The 18,607-nt window shown below is 40.9% G+C and overlaps 1 protein-coding gene across 5 annotated transcripts in view; it reads right to left on the reverse strand.

Moving 5' to 3' along the window:
* Positions 1–9,793: 9,793 nt before the first annotated feature.
* CUNH18orf25 (chromosome unknown C18orf25 homolog) overlaps positions 9,794–18,607 on the reverse strand; it is a 104,429-nt gene continuing 95,615 nt past the window's right edge. For 3 of the 5 annotated variants that reach the window (XM_017796307.2, XM_029560107.1, XM_029560106.1), the window contains 2 exons: positions 12,141–12,313; positions 9,794–10,770 (listed from right to left, as the gene is read on the reverse strand). In XM_017796307.2, the coding sequence (XP_017651796.2) occupies positions 10,712–10,770; positions 12,141–12,313 (232 nt within the window). In that variant the 3' untranslated portion in view covers positions 9,794–10,711. Of the gene's footprint in view, positions 12,314–18,607 lie in introns of all 5 variants that reach the window. The other 2 variants (XM_008825909.3, XM_008825908.2) reach the window with 1 other exon arrangement.

The raw sequence follows: 18,607 nt of genomic DNA on the forward strand, positions 1-18,607 counted from the left end.
CAGTTTTATTTCAGTATCTGCTTAGTGAGCAACCTATTCTTGAGGGCTCAAGCTCCAGTACCAGAAGAGAAAATAAACTGTGGTAACAGCAACAATACCAAATGGAACAAGATAAAGAGCTACACTTATCGCTTGAAGGGCTGGAGAGATGGCTCAGCGGTTAAGAGCACTGACTGCTCTTGCAGAGGACCCAGTTCGATTCCCAGCACCCACATGGAGGCTACAAACCGTCCTTAACTCCAGTTCCAGGGGAATCCGAAGCCCTCTTCTGACCTCCACGGCATTGCATGACATGGGTGCACTCACGTATATACAGGCAATACACACATACACATAAAATAAAAATAGTAAGATATTAAAAAAATTATCACTTGAAGTCCACTCAGACATCACTAACGACTATAAAACAGAAAATGGCAAAAATAATGTAGAGTATGCTAGCAAGTTATAACACACTTAGATGAAGGAAGTGGGCAGATACAGGTGAAAGACAGAGAAGTGAGGTTAAATAAAACTTTCCCCAAACTTGTTAAATGTAATGGAAACAAAAAATAAAACCAAAACAGCTAGAGAGAGAGAGAGAGAGAGAGAGAGAGAGAGAGAGAGAGAGAGAAAATACTAAGTATAAAAGCCTAGGGAGGTGGCTCAGTTCGTAAAGTGCTTGCTACACAAGCATGACCTGAGTTTGATCCCCAGCACCCACATAAAAAAGTCTGTAATCCCACAGCTGGGGAGGTGAAGACAGGAGGATCTCTGGGGCTTGTTGGTCAGTTTAGCTGAAGCAGCAAACTCCAGGTTCAGTGAAAGATCTTGTCTCAAAAAATAAGGTAGAACGCTAGTGAGATGGCTCAGCATGTACAGGCACTTGCCATCAAGTCTGATGACCTGAATTCAATCCACAGAAACCACATGGTAGGAGAGAACTGACTCCAGCAAGTTGTCCTCTAACCATAAAAGTACTGTAGTGTGTGCCCACACACTTATACACATGTAAAATAAGTAAATAGTTTTGTAAAAAGATGGCGAGTCAGCCATGGTGGCACATGCCCCTAATCCCAGCACTTAGGAGGCAGAGGCAGGTGGTCTGTGAGTTCAAGGTCAGCCTGCTCTACATAGCAAGTTCCAGGCCAGTTGTGGCTACAAGGAGACCCTGTCTGAAAAATACAAAAAAAAAAAAAAAAAAAAAAAAAAAAAAAAAACCCAAAACCAAAAAACAAGCCCCCCCCCCAAAAAAACCCCAAAAAGACAGAGAGCAATTGAAGAGGACACCCAATGTCAACTCTGGCTTCTACATGCATGTACACCCATGTGCACACACATGCAAATGTGCACACACATACACACACAATTCTAATTATAGAAAAAAAGAAATGGTAAGGAACAAAAACAAAGATACAAAAAGATCGCTAGATACCGTGGTGCTCGCCTTTAATATCAGGACTTGGGAGGCAGAGGCGAAGGATCTCTGTGAAATCAAGCCCAGCCTGTTCTACACAGTGAGTTCTAGACCAGCTGGGGCTATAGGGAGAATCTGTTTCAAAAAAGAAAGATTAAGTATTGGGACTGGCGAGGTGGCTCACTCTAAGTTGCTTCCCTTCTTCCTATACCAGAGGTCTCTGCTGGCTACTCTTAGCTTTGCAGCCTACGAACTGGGTAGGTTCCCCAACCTCCTAATACTCCCCAGTTTGTAAACCCTGGGGTGTTTTACATTGTAGCTATGAAGTGGCTCCCAAGTACACTGGGAGTGAGGAAGCAAAACAGAGTTGAGAACTGTAGAGGAAGGCCTGTCTCCATACTTTCACACACTTTAGCATTAAAACCCTGCAGTAGGGACAAGTCTACCGGTGTTAAGTAGCTGGGCATTCAGAGTTTTGTCTCTACAGTAGTGAACCTTGCAGCTGACAGGTGGTTGCAGAAGTTTATCCACCCACCAACCTCCAGTCAGCAGAATCCAAAGTTATTCTCAGGTGATGAGGTCAGCTCCCAGCCACTAAGGATGAGGTTACCTGCTTAAGTCAAGCCTCTTTCCACCTAAACTGTTTTGCTTCTCATATTTTGCTTTGTTTTACATTTTTACTTGGGGGGGGGCACACATATCCCATGGCACAAGTGTGGAGGTCAGAGCACAACTTGCAGGCAGGCGTCGATTCTCTACTTCCACCATATGGGTTCTGGGGAGAAAACGCATGTGCCCTTGGCAAGCGCCCTACCAGCTGAGCCATCCCACCAGCCTTTTTTCTAGTATTTCAGCTTTAGCCTCTCCATGACTAACTCCCACAGCTGTCTCTCAACCTACAAGACAGCTATGGCGGGTTGACTTAAGACACCCTAACTTGTGACTATTTCTTGTTCTCAGGCCCCAAGGACAGCTCAATTTTAAATAATAGGTTCCTTCTCAAGTCGGCAGCCAGCCTCAGCCCTCTCAGAGAAGCCAGGCTGTATCTACTGCTGGTGTTCATGTTGGAGTAATCACCATCTCACCAAAATGTACATGTAGATTTGAGGCTTACCAGCCCTGTGGATAATAAGTTCCACTCTTCACATCATCAGCGCACAGCTTACCTTTCAGATGAGGCCTTTGCTTCTCCTAACTCTGCCAGGGAGCACTGTAGACCAAGCTCTATCCTGAATATTTCTTTTCACAGTCACTCTTCTGTGCTCTTTCACACTTCAGCCTTCTTAACATTCCCTTTGTGATTTCCAATGTTTCCTCTCCTCTTTGGAATAGAGTCTATATTTTATTATCTTGATTCATCTCATTCACAGAGAGGCAGCTTCTGATCTGCCATCTTCCCTGGATGTCCTGTTACCTGATTGATTCTAGACGCCTACTATGGCTTGAATCTAGACTGTCCCCCAACAGGCTCATGCTGTGAGTACTTGTTTTCTGACTTGGGGTGTTATTTTAAAGGCTATGGAGCTTTTAGGTCAGACCTGGCCTATGGAAGTAGGTCACTAGGGGCAGGTCTTCAAACTCAACTAGCTTGATTCTGTTCTGCCACAATGTGAACAAGCAGCTGTTTCACACAGCCACCATCACAGACTGAGCTACCCTACTGCCATGACTCCTCCACAATAGACTGAAACACCCCCAGACAGCCAAAATGCCTTAAGTTGCTTGTTCAGGTATCTGCTCACAACAAATGGGAGAAGTAACTTATATTCATCCTACTTGATATGAAGTGGTAACTCACTGTGGTTTTGACTGGCATCTCTCTAGTGATAATTTGAGCATATTTTTTGTGCTTATTAAACATTTGTCTGTTTTCCTGGTAGAAACAGCCATTCAGATCCTTTATCCATTTTTCACTGTATGATTTTAAAATTGAGTTGTGAGAGAGCATATCTAGACACAAGTCTTTTATCAGAATTAAGGCTTCTAAATATTTCTCCTATTTAGTGGACTGTCTTCTCAATTTATTGATGATATCCTTTGAAGTAAAAAAGCTTTTAACTTCAACCAAGCCAAACTATCAGGAAAAATGTTATTCCTCATGTTTTTGGTGGAATATCTAAGTGGTACAGGCAGCCAACCAGAGCCAGTTCCAGAATTTAACCATATAACATATCAGGAAAGTCATAATGGTTTTTATTCTATTAAAACAAGAAATTGATGTTATTATAAAAATTTACTATGAAAAGGTACAAGAAGCCAGGAGTAGTGGTACTTAACCTATAATCTTTTTTAAAAAATATTTTAAGTACACCCGTGTCGTGCAATGCCGGCGGAGGACAGAAGAGGCTGTCAGATCCCCTGGAACTGGAGTTATGGACAGTTGTTAGCTGCCATGTGGGTGCTGGGATCCAAACCCGGGTCTTCTGCAAGAACAGTCAGTGTTCTTAACCACTAAGCCATCTCTCCAGCCCCTTAACCTATAATCATAACCTATATCACTTGGAAGGCAGGAAGATAACAAGTTCAAGACTGACGTGGGCTACATATCTGTTGCTATTACCCAACTTAAGAAATCTTAACTGATAAAGCTGAGGTCTTTGTGTCTCCTCTACACCTCTCTCCCAAGATGGGACCATTACTCTGAATTTGGTATTTATTATTTTCATGCTTTTTGTTATACCCTTATGACCATATGCATGCGTCCTTTATCAATATGCAGTGCTTTCTTTTTTTTTTTTTTTTTTTTTTTTTTTTTTTTTTTTGTCTTTTTGAGACAGGGTCTCCCTGTAGTCCCAGCTGTCCTGGAACTATGTAGACCAGGCTGGCCTTGAACTCAGAGATCCGTCTGCCTCTGCCTCCCAAGTGCTGGGATTAAAGGCATGCGCCACCATGCCCGGCAGTACTTTCATTTTTTTAAATTTTATATATGTGGCATCACATATATTCTTCAGTTTGCCTTTTCCCTAGTATACACTGAAATTAAATCATGTTAGATCTAATTGATGTGGAAGTGTACAAACATAGCTCTACTTATTAATCGCATAGTGGCTTAACACTGTATACATACATTGCCTTCTTGATTGATCCACATTGAAATAGCCTAAAACTGGAAACATGGCATGCAGCATTTTGAACACATAAACTAATTTCCCTAAAACAATGGCTTCCCACATCCTTGTTTTGACTATAACCCACAGTTAAAAATACATTTATCCTTGACCCTATAAACATATATATTTGTGTGTGAGACATATACCCATATATAACAAACAAAGAGTTCAAGCAACAATACCGTCTCCAGATGTTCTGTCATCCTACTTTAAAAAAAATAAACAAAAAATGGGCTTATAGACAGAGACTGAATTGGCTCCATGACTTCCTTATATACACTGCAACCACAGTTGAAACACTGCCCAAGAGTGTTATCCCATGGAACTGCTAGGTCCTGGGGTATACACACATTCAACTTCACTAGACAATTCCAGTTTTTTCTATTGTTGAGGCAAAGCATGCTCCCATAAGCAGAAAAACAGGTTGCTATTGTTCTATTGTTGGGGGGTACAATATATCCATTCCTACCTATGAGAAATACTGCCCTATAATACAAGTTTACATTTCTATAATTAGGAATGAATCCAGGTATCTTTTCCTGTTTCTTGGCCATCTGTATTTCCATATTCCATAAACTATGAGACAGAGACTCTTCTATGGAAAGTTTCCACAGTCAATTAAAAGCGTGAGCTGGGATGCACACTCAGCTAAGTGGTTTTGGTTCATGATACCGTTTAAATCTGTGGCAACCTGCCCGCTCAAACGTTTACCTACTCAAGAAAATGTCTGATTCTCCTCAGGCTGGAATATGGTAAAATTAGTAGCAAAAAGAATGAAAGGAGGGCTGGAGAGATAGCTCAGTGATTGAGAGTATATACTGCTCTTTAGAGAACCTGAGTTCAGTTTCTAACACTCACATCAGGTGGCTCACAACCACGGGATCTGATACCTCTAACCTTTGCAGGCACTTGCACTCATGTGCACATACCCACCCAGACATGCACACATACACAAAATTTTTTAAAAATCTTAAAAAAAAAATAAAAGAAGCCAGACATGGAAGTGCACACCTTTATTCCCAGCACTTAGAGGCACAGGCAGGTGGATCTCTACGAAAGCAAGGCCAGCCTGGACTACATAACGATTTCCAGGCCAGCTGGGGTTAAAGGCAGACCTGTCTCCAAAAAAAAAGGTACACATACACACACACACACACATACAAAACCAAAAATGGAAATCAAGCAGAGAAATATGGGGTTTTTTTCTTATAAAAGTCCTAGTGTGAATCATATAAAGAAAAAATGTTCTTATAATGTCTACAAACATAAATCTGGGTCTGTTGTTACTTACTGTTCTTAGTTTTCCAATCTATAAAATTATAAGACTCTGTACCATTTCTCATCCCTTGAGGAAATTTAGAAACAAACATTCTTTTAAAAACTTTGAGTTTATAGAGGGTCATAGAGTTTTTAGAGTTCATAGAGGGTCAAGGTCATGTGAGTGTTAGTCATCCAATACCTTCCAAAGCCTCAGAGAGAAGAGCACACTCTAGTCCCTTCAACTTTTTTTTTTTTTTCTTGAATGAGCAGCTCTCTTCAGTTCCTCCCTGGAAAGCCAGGCTGCTTTGCTGAACAGCGAATTATGCCCTAAAACAACACAGTTTGACCTTTGTTTCAGAAAAGAGTTCTAAGATATTCTTCACTTTATAGAAACCAAATCCAGGGCAAGTGTGGTAGTGTATGCCTTTAATTCCAGCACTCAGGAGGTAGTAGGCATATCTCTGAGTTTCAGGGTAGCCAGGACCACACAGTGAGGCTCTATGCCCCCCACCACCACTGCCACACACATACCTTGGAGAAAAGAATGGAGCTGGAGAAGTAAAGAAAATCATACTTACCAATGATCTTAGAGGACTACTCCTTCACAGAGCAGTAACACGGCTAAAATAAAACTTAAAAGAAATTCACCTTAGTTTGGTTGGAAAACCAAAGCTGAACACACACACACACACACACACACACACACACGGTAAAGATGCATCTGAAATTTTTCTGTTTCAACTGAAGCTGCAACTAGCATGTGAAAAATCAACCAACCTGGGAACTGGACAGATGGTTCAGCAGTTAAGAGCACTGGCTGCTCTTGCAGAGGGCCTGGGTTAGATTCCCAGCACCCACATGGTAGCTAACAATAATCCATAATTCCAGTTCCAGGGGATCCGACACCCTCTCCTGGCCTCTGTGAGCACTGTATTCATGTGGTGCACTTACACACACGTAGGCAAAACACTCATACATATAAAATAAAATAAAAATAATTTTTTTTTGTCTTTTTGAGGCAGGATCTCCCTGTAGCCCCAGCTGTCCTGGAGCTCATTATGTAGACTAGGCTGGCCTCGAACTCACGAAGATCCACCTGCCTCTGCCTCCCAAGTGCTGGGATTAATGGCATGCGCCACAATGCCCAGCTAATAATAAAATATTTTTTAAAAATAAAATAAACCATACAGGAAGGGAAAGCCAAAGCCAGCAAAGAATTTAGAAGAAAGAAGGCCAAATGAGATAAAGTATTAGCCACAGATTATTTTATTTACTTGTGCCTATTCTTCAAAGGCAGCATCCAAGGGCAAAAAGGTTTAAAAATGAGGTCCTAAGAAAACAGTTTCCTTCTAGAATCAAAGAAGAGTTTTTGGCAGGTACCAATATGTCAAGGTTTCAGACACAAGGCAGTAAAAGAAGCATTTCAAACAAACTGAAAACAGTTCCTGCTGGTTAACAGTGTATCTCCTGGTGTTAGCAGATCTCTTCTGGGCCCAAGCAGAACAAATATTTCTTGAGAACTGAGAGATCAGGAGTGGGGTGACAGGGTTTAGGAGGTAGTTCTCATTCTCCCTGGCTCCCCATTCTCCTTCATGGACATAATAAAATTCATGAGATCTTAAGACCAAATAAATATCTGAAAGTAGATCAGACTAGGAAAGGAGTTGGTGAGGCTCTTTGTGCAATGCCTTGTACTTGTTTCAGTATTCAATCACATGCAGTCACGCTGGTCAGACCCTGGCAGAGTAGTCTCTGGGAAGTAACTAGTAGTGGAGTTTTGTTGTTAGGAACAAAGATGCCCAGTACTTCAAGACTGTCTGAAATCTCAATGGTCCTAGCTAAAGAGGGAGGTAGCAGCTACTGGGAAGTAATATAAAACAATTTTTTTCTTATAGCAGTGTATCTGTATATGTGTTCCTGTGGGGAACGGGGAGCAGTTAGACATGCACGTGTGTACTTGTATGTGTGGAGACCAGAGGACAACCTTGGTGTCGTCTTCAGGAATGCTGTCCACCTACTTGAGACAAGGTTCCTCATTGGCCTGGAGCTCACAATTAGGCTGGACTGGCTAGTCATCAAGCTCTAGGACTCCTCCTGTCTCTGCCTCCCCAGGGCTGAGATTACAAGTGTTTGCCACCACATCCAGTTTTTTAAAAAAAATATTTTATTTATTATTTTTATTGTATGTGTATGCGTGCATTGCCTGCATGTAGGTAAGTGCACCTATGTCCTGCAATGCCCGTGGAGGACAGAAGAGGCTGTCAGATCACCTGGAACTGGAGTTATGGACAGTTGTGAGCTGCCATGTGGGTGCTGGGATTTGAACTCGGGTCTTCTGCAAGAACAGTCAGTGTTCTTAACCACTAAGCCATCGCTCCAGCCCCCACATCCAGCTTTTTACATGGGAGCTGGAGATCAAACTCAGGTCCTCCGGTTTGGCAACTACTGACTGAGTCATCCCTCTAGATCCATAAAACTTTTTTCTGGATCTGACACAGGTTACTTAGCAACACATCTTAGGGATAGGATACAGCTATGGACTAGAAAATATGGCCTAATGATCTATTAGCAAAATATGACACATTTTATCTCCAAAGGACAACTTGGGAATGGCTTCAGCCACTAATTAACTGAGGCAAGGAAAAAAAATTCTCAGAAAGTATCATTGTTTAAATACACTCTATTTTTATTTTGTCTTAAAATAGTTTAACCTTTATGCTACAGACTTATTTCAAAAAACAGAAAATCTTATCTTGCACCAAAAAATATATATATAACACTCTGTTTAATTAATTTTTTTCTCCAAAGACCATTAAATACTAAATGGAAACAAAAACTAAATAATGAGTGTAAAGAACCAAATTTCATTTTACAAACTAGAGTTGCACATTTGGAAAACATTCCTTCTACGCAATGATTTGTCGTCACTGCATCAAGTCCACACTTTCTCCCCAGCAACAGCAGATCTGCTAACCACCAAGTGCATTGGTTCCTAGCCATACAATGGCTAACAATTCATGTTCAAGGTAAGAAGAGCAAAAGATCCAACAACCTTTGTACTCTTTAAAAAACAAAGCAACAAAAACATTTCCTAGTTATCCAGTGATTTTTTTAAGATCACTACCCTTTGAAATTTGTTAAAGAAAAAGTAGTGTTTTAAATAAAATGAAAAAATACAACAGCATTGAACTAAAATGCGTGATTATTTTAAACAAACAGTGCACAATTTGAGGAAGTCTGGTTAGGGTGCAATCATTTTTTTTATATATACATGGAAGTCACATCATACACATACTGGAGAACAGGGATTGGGGCTCAGCTCTTTGCCTTTAAAAAAAAAGGAAAGGGAAGAAAAAAAAGGCAAAACTAAGACAAAATTATGTCCCAGGCTTCAAAAACCTTGTGACATAGTACAAAAAAGCAGGCAACAAATTTATTTTGTTATTCATGGAATTAATCTGCTAAAGACAAACAAATAAATGACAAAATTAGCAAATAACTGGTGATGACAAAAGCACTTTATGGGCTGTTCTCTTACAAACAACGGGATCCACTTAGTTTACCACCACAACGAAGAGGCCATTACTGAAGAGTAGCAGGTCTAAGTACAGGGCTGCCACAAAGATGGAACAGCAGGTTACTGCACTGGGTTTTCTAGCTGGAGGAGAGGCGAACTTAACCAAATTTGTGGCATAGAGCAATCTGTGACCCTACTGTGCCCCCTTAAACAATGTCCCGGCAAAGAGTGAAGAACTATTTATACTGCTAAATATAAATGTAAAATCTTGATTAGGAAAACAATCCCTTTTTTAAATCTTCAAATGTGATGAGGGTTGTATGCCACAGAATTTTATTATTAACACCTAGCCTGAAAACAAATTTCTACTCTTCTGGATGTAGCAGTGACAGAGGAGTTCAAACACCTTCTTAATTAGTTATTAGATAGGGAAAAGTCCCAAGCCAATAAGTAGGGGAGGGAGCTGACTGTCTCTAACTTCCCTCCCCCTTGCCTTTTTTCATCTTAATGCCTAAATCTCTATTCTGATGCATCAAGTAATGTAGTCAGGGAGCTGGAAAAGGAACAAGTATCTTTATGTGCAATCTAAGATAAAAGGAAATGGCCAGAAAAGAGCTTGGTTGCAACTCCATTCTGTCCTCAATATACAGTGCACACGAACACCCAAAAAGTTCTCGTTAGGGGATGGCTAATAGGGACTAAAGAAAATATATCAGGGGAAATCACCTGCTGTATAGAATTGAACAAAACATCATTAACATGAAAGTAGGTAATATAAAAACATTCTTTAAAATGGGGTTATGCCCTGATACTAGGGGAAAAATAAGCTGCAAAAACTTCAAGTCACATACTCCACTATATTCTCTTACCAATGATTTTCCTGGAAAACACAGACCAGAAATTATGCATTTCTCCTTTGTTGAGTATTTTAATTCAAGTAAAAAACAATATGTAACAGTAAAACTTAAATAACTTAGTCCTAAAGCAAGATGTGAAGGTCCAAAGATATACCAGTAGTGAATTTTCAGAAAGTCCTGTTTCGCTCTGGCCTCTGGGTCTTTGGTTTCTGTCTAGGATTGTGGCCAGGTGAAAGAGTGATAAATGGTGTGCTAACACTGGAGAGTCATGATTTTAAAAGCCTGATCAATTACAAGTAGACTTAAGGAAAAGGGAAAAGTCAGTGAAGAACAGAGGGTAAATCAAATGAGATGCTACCAGAAAAGATGGAAGAACATACGTTCAAATACATGCCCACAGAAGGGACATAGAGAAGAACTGAACAAACAAGTAAAATAAATGAATAAACTTGTCTTTACATAAGAAAAAAGCAAACGCCAGGCAGATTCGTGCAAGCATTCTTCTCAGGGCCTCCACAGCACACACCCTGCACAGCGCTTAATGCAGAGTGGACCCTTGGTCAATGTGTGTTCACTGAATGAAAATGTCAGGTCTCATCCTCTTATGATCAGGAAGAACCAACAAGGCATCTAAGGAGGGAGGCAAAATGCCATAGCAACATCATGTGGTAACAATGGAAACAAAAACAAAAGAGCAAACAAAACCCAGGAAAAACAAAAAGTGAAGTCTTCTGAGCCAATATCACTTCACTCTTCCCTGTGCACAATACATAGTGTTCTAATTCTAGGTATTGCTTTAAAATAATTCACTAGTAACTGCAATATGTTATAGGAAAAAAGGTAGTAACTAATGCCACATTTCTCTGCTGGCATTTCCTAAATTCCCTGAAGTTTCTATTACCCTTTACTAATCCTTTCAGATACTACAAGACTTACAGTGCCAATAATGTGCTTTGCATTTGATTTCTTATGGTGTATTTTGAGTTCTCTTGTGTGTATACTTTCAGAAGGTACAGAAGAAAATACCCAAACACAGCATTAGGTCCAGTTAAACAGCTGTTACATACCCTTTACAAAGAGATCAGCTTTGAGAGAAGGCATTTTCCTCTCAGGTTTACAAGTGCCTATACACTTAGAAGCCACTCAACTTCTTATATTCTTCCTAAGTAACAAGTTTCTGTGTTCTCCTATTGTTTTAATAAACCAGGGGAAAATGTTGAGAGACAAATATTTCCCACTGATCTCTCAATGTACTCTTCAGATGTCCAGAAAATCTCATAGAAGGAAGGAGACATTTTCCTAAGATTTATGAATTATTGCAACGAGGAGACCAACTAAGTCACCTTAGTAGTATTTGGAAATAAAAGAGGGAATATCAATTATTTGTGTTATGGTAAACTGACAAAGAGCAATGTCAGAAAAAAAGGCAAAAGACTTAAGCTAAAAGAAAAGAATTTTGTTATAATATTTCTGTCTTCTACTTTTAACGACAGATTTGTCTTTTAAATGCACATGCCCTACCAGGTGCCAACAAGGACCTGACTGATTTGTGTGCAAATGCCCTAAGGTGGGAGTGACAATGAGGTGGACACATAGTGGTTACATCTAGATACTAATTTCATTATTCAGAAAAATAAATATAAGATTCAAAAAGTGAAATTCATTAGCCTGGTAAGTAAAGTATTATTCTAAAAAGAAAATGACTTTTAACAGTAAAAGTCACCAAGCAAAATGAAGTTGTCTAATAAAATCCACCATTCTCATATTCTTATTGAGGAAAAGGAAAAATTATTTTCTTTGTGGTACATTACTTTCCTAAGTGAATTCTTTTCATTAAAAAAAAATGGGGGGGGGCTGTTTATCATGAGTTTCAATTCCAAATGCCACAAACAGCTTCTGAAGCTGAACCTATGACAATGAACTTCCATGTCACAAAGAGGAGGAAGAGGAAGGGAACAGTGCAGAGGAAACAGTGACATTGTATTACAGTAGGTATTTACGTCTGCTATCCTCATCCAAGGTAAGGTCAACAACTTCTGCTGGTGAAGCCCAAGTTTGCTGGGGAGTCACAGCAGTCCATGACTGTGTTTGCCGGGTGCCAACATACTGTGTGCCAGAACCATGCTTCCATGAAGAAACACTCTGAATCACACCTCCTCGAGGATGAACACACCTGCAATTGTGTGAAGAACAAAAACTGGTTAATCTGGAAAAATATTAGACAGTATGATCTCAGAGGTGCTGATCAATACCTTTACTAAGCCTATCACGAAGTTCATGAAACCCACCAGCAATACCCTTCTTCCCCTCTCCTCCATGTTTGCCCCTCTTCCCTTCCATTCCTCTCAGTTTATCCTTAAAAAGACCAAGGGCTTTGTCTCAGTCAGGTCCTGAGCTGCAATCAGATAGATCAATAATAGAAAGGTAAGACAGTCCTCTGGACTCAATTAAATCACTGGAATTTTCACAACAGGGGAAATGAAATCCACAACAAAACAAACAACCAGATGAAACAATGAGAAAAATGGGTGACATGTGCTTGTAAAATAAGTTTCATAACACACATGAATAATCATAGTGGAAGTAATACCATTTTCCACATTAGATGCTCACTGGAAGAAAACTATTTTGAATTCCATATTTCAGCCAAATGATAAAACCATGAGCCTCCAGGAAGAAGCCCTCAGAAAGTCTCGACTCAAGCGAGAGGAAGGCAAGAGGCTCAAGTTATGATCCCACATCTAAAATTACTGACTCGTTCCCATGTAGTTTACATGATGAGTAACAAGTAACATGAGTTTTGCCAGCCTAACAACATGAGTTCAATCCTTGGAACCCATGTAAAGATGGGTGAACTGCCTCTACAGAGTTGACTTTTAACTTCTACATGTATACTATGACATCATCATCATCACCATCATCATCATCATCATCATCATAAAATAAGAATAAGAATAAGGCCCGCTCCTGGAGGTAGAACACATATCTGGTACATCATCATAAAATAAGAATAAGAATAAGGCCCGCTCCTGGAGGTAGAACACATATCTGGTACTGTAGACCAAGCCAACCCCCTGTGGCAGGGGAGGATACAGGGCCCAATGGGGAAGCCACTACAATTGTTTGTTACAACTGTTTGTTAGATGGATGTGATGCACCTGCTAAAGTACCATCCAAGCATTTCTGTTTATGCCCATAAGTTAGGTTATTATAAAAGCCACTATTTAGATGTTCTTGCTTCTTGCTGTTTGTGTTTTTATAGATGGAATCCCATTGAAATGGGTCAACAGCCGATGGAAAACAGATGATACAGAGACCAGAAAGTTCAATGCCTTATCACAATGGGAGGAAGATCACCCCACACCTATCACCCACTCCAAGGCTCAGGGACTTTTGAGGAAGAGGTTGGCAGAAAAAATGTAAGAGCCAGAGGAAGGGGTGGAGTATTACCTGGAAGTGTCCTCCAACCACTATGCCGGCAAGCTATTGTCACACCTCCTTTCCATACTCGTCAAGGAGTAGAGGAGGAGTCAGTTATCCCTCCCACCCAATCAGTCGACCTTAGCTGCATGTGGAGGAGGAGCTAAGGATATATAAGCCAAGAACGCTACAGGGCACCTCTCTCGCCACTTTGTGCAGCTGTTGGGAAGTCACAGGATCTATATTTGAGTATGGACTTTCCAGCACAGCCATAAATGGGGGGAGGGCACTCTTCTGTAAATAAATGCCCACTCTATGCTCTGTTAGGAAGTCCAATAAACTCGTTAGGATTGGGTGGGGGGGGGAGGAAGAGGAGGAGGACGAGGAGATGAAAATTTTTTTAATTAAAAAAAAAAAAACTGCCCTTAAATCCTATACCTTTGGAAAAAATACCTATCTGTTCCTTCAAAGAACTAGCCTGAAAATGACTTAGAGAGGTGTGGAACAGAATCACTGGAGCCAGAGCACAGGTAGAATGTAGGTTTTTCAGTTTGTTGTTTGCGACAGGGTTTTGCTGTGTATTGCAGACTAACCTTAAATTGACTATGTAGCACAAGCTGGCCTTGAACTCACAGCAATCCTCTTTCCTCATCCTCCCGAGTGCTTGAATTAAAAGTGTGGGCCACCACATATGACTCAGAACACAAATTTCTTATAGTATTCAAGGTATAATCTGTTCAGAATGGGCCAAGTAGCCACTGAGAGGCTACTACATTTTCAAATATTAAGTAGTGAATGATATTAAAATAAGGGGCCTAAAGCACAACATCTAATCTCAAACTGTCCAGCACACAAAGTAAATCAGATTAAGTGACTATGAAGTGGAACAGTATCAGTCAAAGGAGTCCCTAAACATTTGTAGAAACTGTTTTAATGACAGTGACAAATGGAATACAAACCTTACTAAGCCATTTCATTTATATTATATCTCATTTGATAATTCCAAAAGACCTATGAGGTGAAATGTAAGTTATCCACACTCTACAGATGGAAACTGAGGTGACAGGATTGTCTTGGTCAGAGTATTCTGAATTAGAAGGCCAAAGAACTTTAAGGCGGGTCTGTTTTAAGTTCAATGCTTTGCATGTCACATTATCAATTTCCAAGTGTGTGTATAATATCTGATGAAGCTAACACACCATGAAATGTCAGAATACAAAAATTGGCCCGTATTATTTTAAAGTATACAGTTTTTCAAAAGCTCAAAAGTTAAGACGGGCGTGGTGGCGCGCACCTTTAATCCCAGCACTTAGGAGGCAGAGGCAGGTGGATCTCTGTGAGTTCAAGGCCAGCCTGGTCTACACAGTGAGTTCCAGGACAGCTGGGGCTACAGGGAGACCCTGTCTCAAAAAGACGTCCCCCCCCCAAAAAAAAGGTTCAAAAGCTGCCGGGTGGCACATGCCTTTAATCCCAGCACCTGGGAGGCAGAGGAAGGCAGATCTTTGTGAGTTCAAGGCCAGCGAATCTCTGTGAGTTTGAGGTTCCAAGTCTGCTGGGGCTACAGGAACCCTGTCTCAAAAAAAGACCTACACCCCCCCCAAAAAAAGAAGCACCTTATGCACAGTATCAGTGCAAAAATCACATCTCCATTCAGGTTTACTTTCCTCCAAACATCTACCCCTTCCTCAAACAAGAAGTGAAATACTATTCTGTTTGATTGGGAGGAATGCTGCCTGGTCCCTGGAGTATCTAATAAACATCAAAACAGATTCTAAAAAGCATCTGATGTAAGAAGGACAGGGACTGGGAGGGGTTTAAAGCATGTATTTCCTACTGAGGAATGAGCAGCTGAAGTAAAAGAGAATAAGGAGATGAAGCACTTGCTTAGCTGTCTAAATAATCACTCCTGTAGCTATGTTACAAGTAGTTCCCATTATCAGAAGCCAACTTAGGCCACCAGAAGCATAAAAAGGACACTGAAGCACCTGAAAGAACTAAGGATGAAGAACAAGGCCTGGCCATCTGAGACTGCCTTCATATTTTTAAATTCGCTGGAGAATGTGGTAATCCCATCTTTGGTTCAAAGCCTTCCTGGATCTAGATAGCTATAGCCAAAAGGGTAGTTCCCATAAAAGAGAGCCACCATCAATGGGGCAGCCTCCATGGAGGGTTATCTCTGCCTGTGCTAGATATCTTCAGTTGTCACTTTAACACACCTGGGTAGAGGGAGCCTCAATTGGGGGAATTGCCTCCATTGGACTGGCCTATGTCATGTCTGTGGGGTATTTTCTTAATTTTTGAATGATGTGGGAGGGCCCAGCCCACTGTGGGTGGTGCCACCCCTGGGCAGATTGTTCTGTATTGATTAAGAAAATAGGCTGAGCCTGGGCCAGGGGAGCAAGCCAGTAAGGAGTATTCTTCCATGGCTTGTACTTCAGCTCCTGCCTCCAGGTTCCTGCCCTGAGTTCCTGCCTTGGGCTCCCTTCAGTGATGAACCTGGGAGATGTAAGCCAAATAAAACCTTTCTTCCTCAAGTTGGTGTTGGTCAGAGTGTTTTGTCATGGCAATTGAAGGCAAACTAGAACACTGCCTTTGAGAAATTTCAAAGGCATAATCAGTGCCACAAACCAGTTTCTAGAAGGTAAGTTTTTGGATAATCACTTCTGCACAACAATCCAGTCATCACAAAATAGGATTGCTTCCTAAAGATTCAAGCTGGTGGGGGGTGGGGGGTAGGGAAATGTAGGTAACAATACATGCTGGAGAGATGGCTCAGTGGTTAAAAGCATGCACCACTCTTGCAGAGAACCTGAACACAGTTCCCAATACTTATGTGGGCAGTTCACAACCACCTGTAACTCCAGCTCCAGGGGGCATACTCTGGCCTCTATGGGCATGTGACCCCCCCACCACCACATTAATTAAACATAATTTTAAAGTGAATGCTTTTTAAAAAGATTCAATTTGGGACATCTGTCAGAATTAAAGAAGATGCCAAAATAATCTCCAAGGTAATCAGTGATTAAGATTTGTTGAAAGTCAGGATAGTAGTTACAGGGGACACAGCCTGAGGAACTGAAGACTGCAAAGTGCAGTCACAAGAAAAAGCCTGTTCGGATCTGAGTGCTGGCTACTTGGTTTGCGAGAGTTAAGGTGTACATTATGATTTTTCTGTGTGATAAGCCAGCGAGGCATTTTTTTTCAAGGTGTGATTACCTCAACCATCTTATGGTTAAAATAATAGATTAACGAGATCACAATGAGGCTTTTAACATATTTTCCCCTTAGAGTACAGTGGAAACACTGTCCTGACCCCTTTTCCGTTTTGTTTTCATGATGCTGGGGATGGAACTCGGGCCTTGTATACACTAGACAAGCACACTAGCAGGAGCTTGCAGCCCTAATACATTTAAATTTTTTAATTTTACTTTATGAGTGTTTTGCCTGAAGGTATGCAAGTGCACTTGTGTAGTGCAACGCCTGAGGAGGTCAGAAGGCGGCATTGGATCCCCTGGAACTGGAATTTCAGGCAGTTGTTAGCTGCCATGTGGGTGCTGGGAACTGAACCTATGTCTTCTCCAAGAACAGCCAGTGCTCTTAACCACTGAGTCATCTCACCAGTCCCCCATCAATACATTTTGTGGGGTTTTTTTTTTTGTTGTTGTTGTTGTTGTTTTTCATCTTTTTGAGACAGGGTCTCCTTGTAGCCCCAGCTTTCCTGGAACTCACTATGTAGACCAGGCATCAATACATTTTGTTAAGTGCAGAAAAAGAACTTTTGTGTGTAGAATGCATGTGTTCTTGTGAATGTGCGCACATATGCCTAGTATATGTACTTTCTTTGTATGTGCATGTATAAATGTAGAGGCCAGCAGTAAACTCAGGTGTCTTTCTTGATTGCTTCTCTACTTTCATTTCTTTTTTTGAGACAACATTTCTCACTGAACCTGAGGCCCACTGTATTAGTCAGGGTTCTCCAAAGAAACAGAACCGGTACAATGAATATATATGTACAGGGATTTATCAGCTTAGCTCACAGGATAGAGTCCAAGTAGTCCAACAATGGCTGCACCACACTGGAGAGGCTGTGAATCCAGTAGTCGCTCAGTCCACGAGGCTGGATGTCTCAGTAGTCCCAATCTGGAGCTGAAGGTCTGATGAATTCCAAAAGATTGGCTAGTCTTCAGTCTACAGCAGCAAGATGAACTCACCAGTGAGAGAGAAGGCAAGTGGCAAAAAGCTAGCACTCTCTTCTGCCATGGTCTTTTTAAAAAATATATTTTATTTGTTATTTTATTTTATGTGTATGCGTGTATTGCCTGCATGTAGGTAAGTAGAAGATCTCTCGAATTTCAGTTAATCCCAGATCCAGTCAAGTTGACACCCAGGATTAGCCATCACACCCATCAATTAGGTTAGCTGGCCAGTGAGCTTCAGGAATCTCAGCACTGGGGTTATAAATGCAGCTCCCATGAGTGTTGGAGATCGAAACTTAGGTTTTCATGATTATGTCACAGGCACTTTACAAACGGAGTCATTTCCCCAGCCCAAGAACTGTTTGGGGTTGGTTTGTTTTGTTTTTAATTACAGAAGACATGGGGCTGGAGAGAAGGCTAAGTGGGTAAGAGCACTGGCTATTCTGCAGAGAAACCATGTTTGGTTCCCAGAACCCACATGGCGGCTAACAACCAACTATCTTTAACTCCAGTTCCAGGGGATCCAATGCCTTTTCTGACCTCTGCAGGCATTGCATGGCACAAGTGCATTTACATACATGCAAGCAATACACTTATACACATAAAATAAAAATAATACATCAAACCCCATGATAAAAGAATAAAGAAGAACATTAGCATTTAAGAAAAAAATACTTCACTGAAAAGGCACAACTAGAGTATTAAGTACAAAAGTCAAACAAATGCTTCTACAGGGAGAAATGCATCAAATATAAGCTAGACCATCATAATCCCACAGAGAATAACTCAACGACTAAATCTTGGTTTTAAAATTCTACAGGAAACCCATAACAATGTAGAATACAAGCAAA

Source organism: Nannospalax galili, unplaced genomic scaffold (genome assembly GCF_000622305.1).
Source record: "Nannospalax galili isolate Female #2095 unplaced genomic scaffold, S.galili_v1.0 scaffold169, whole genome shotgun sequence".
Classification (NCBI taxonomy): domain Eukaryota; kingdom Metazoa; phylum Chordata; class Mammalia; order Rodentia; family Spalacidae; genus Nannospalax; species Nannospalax galili.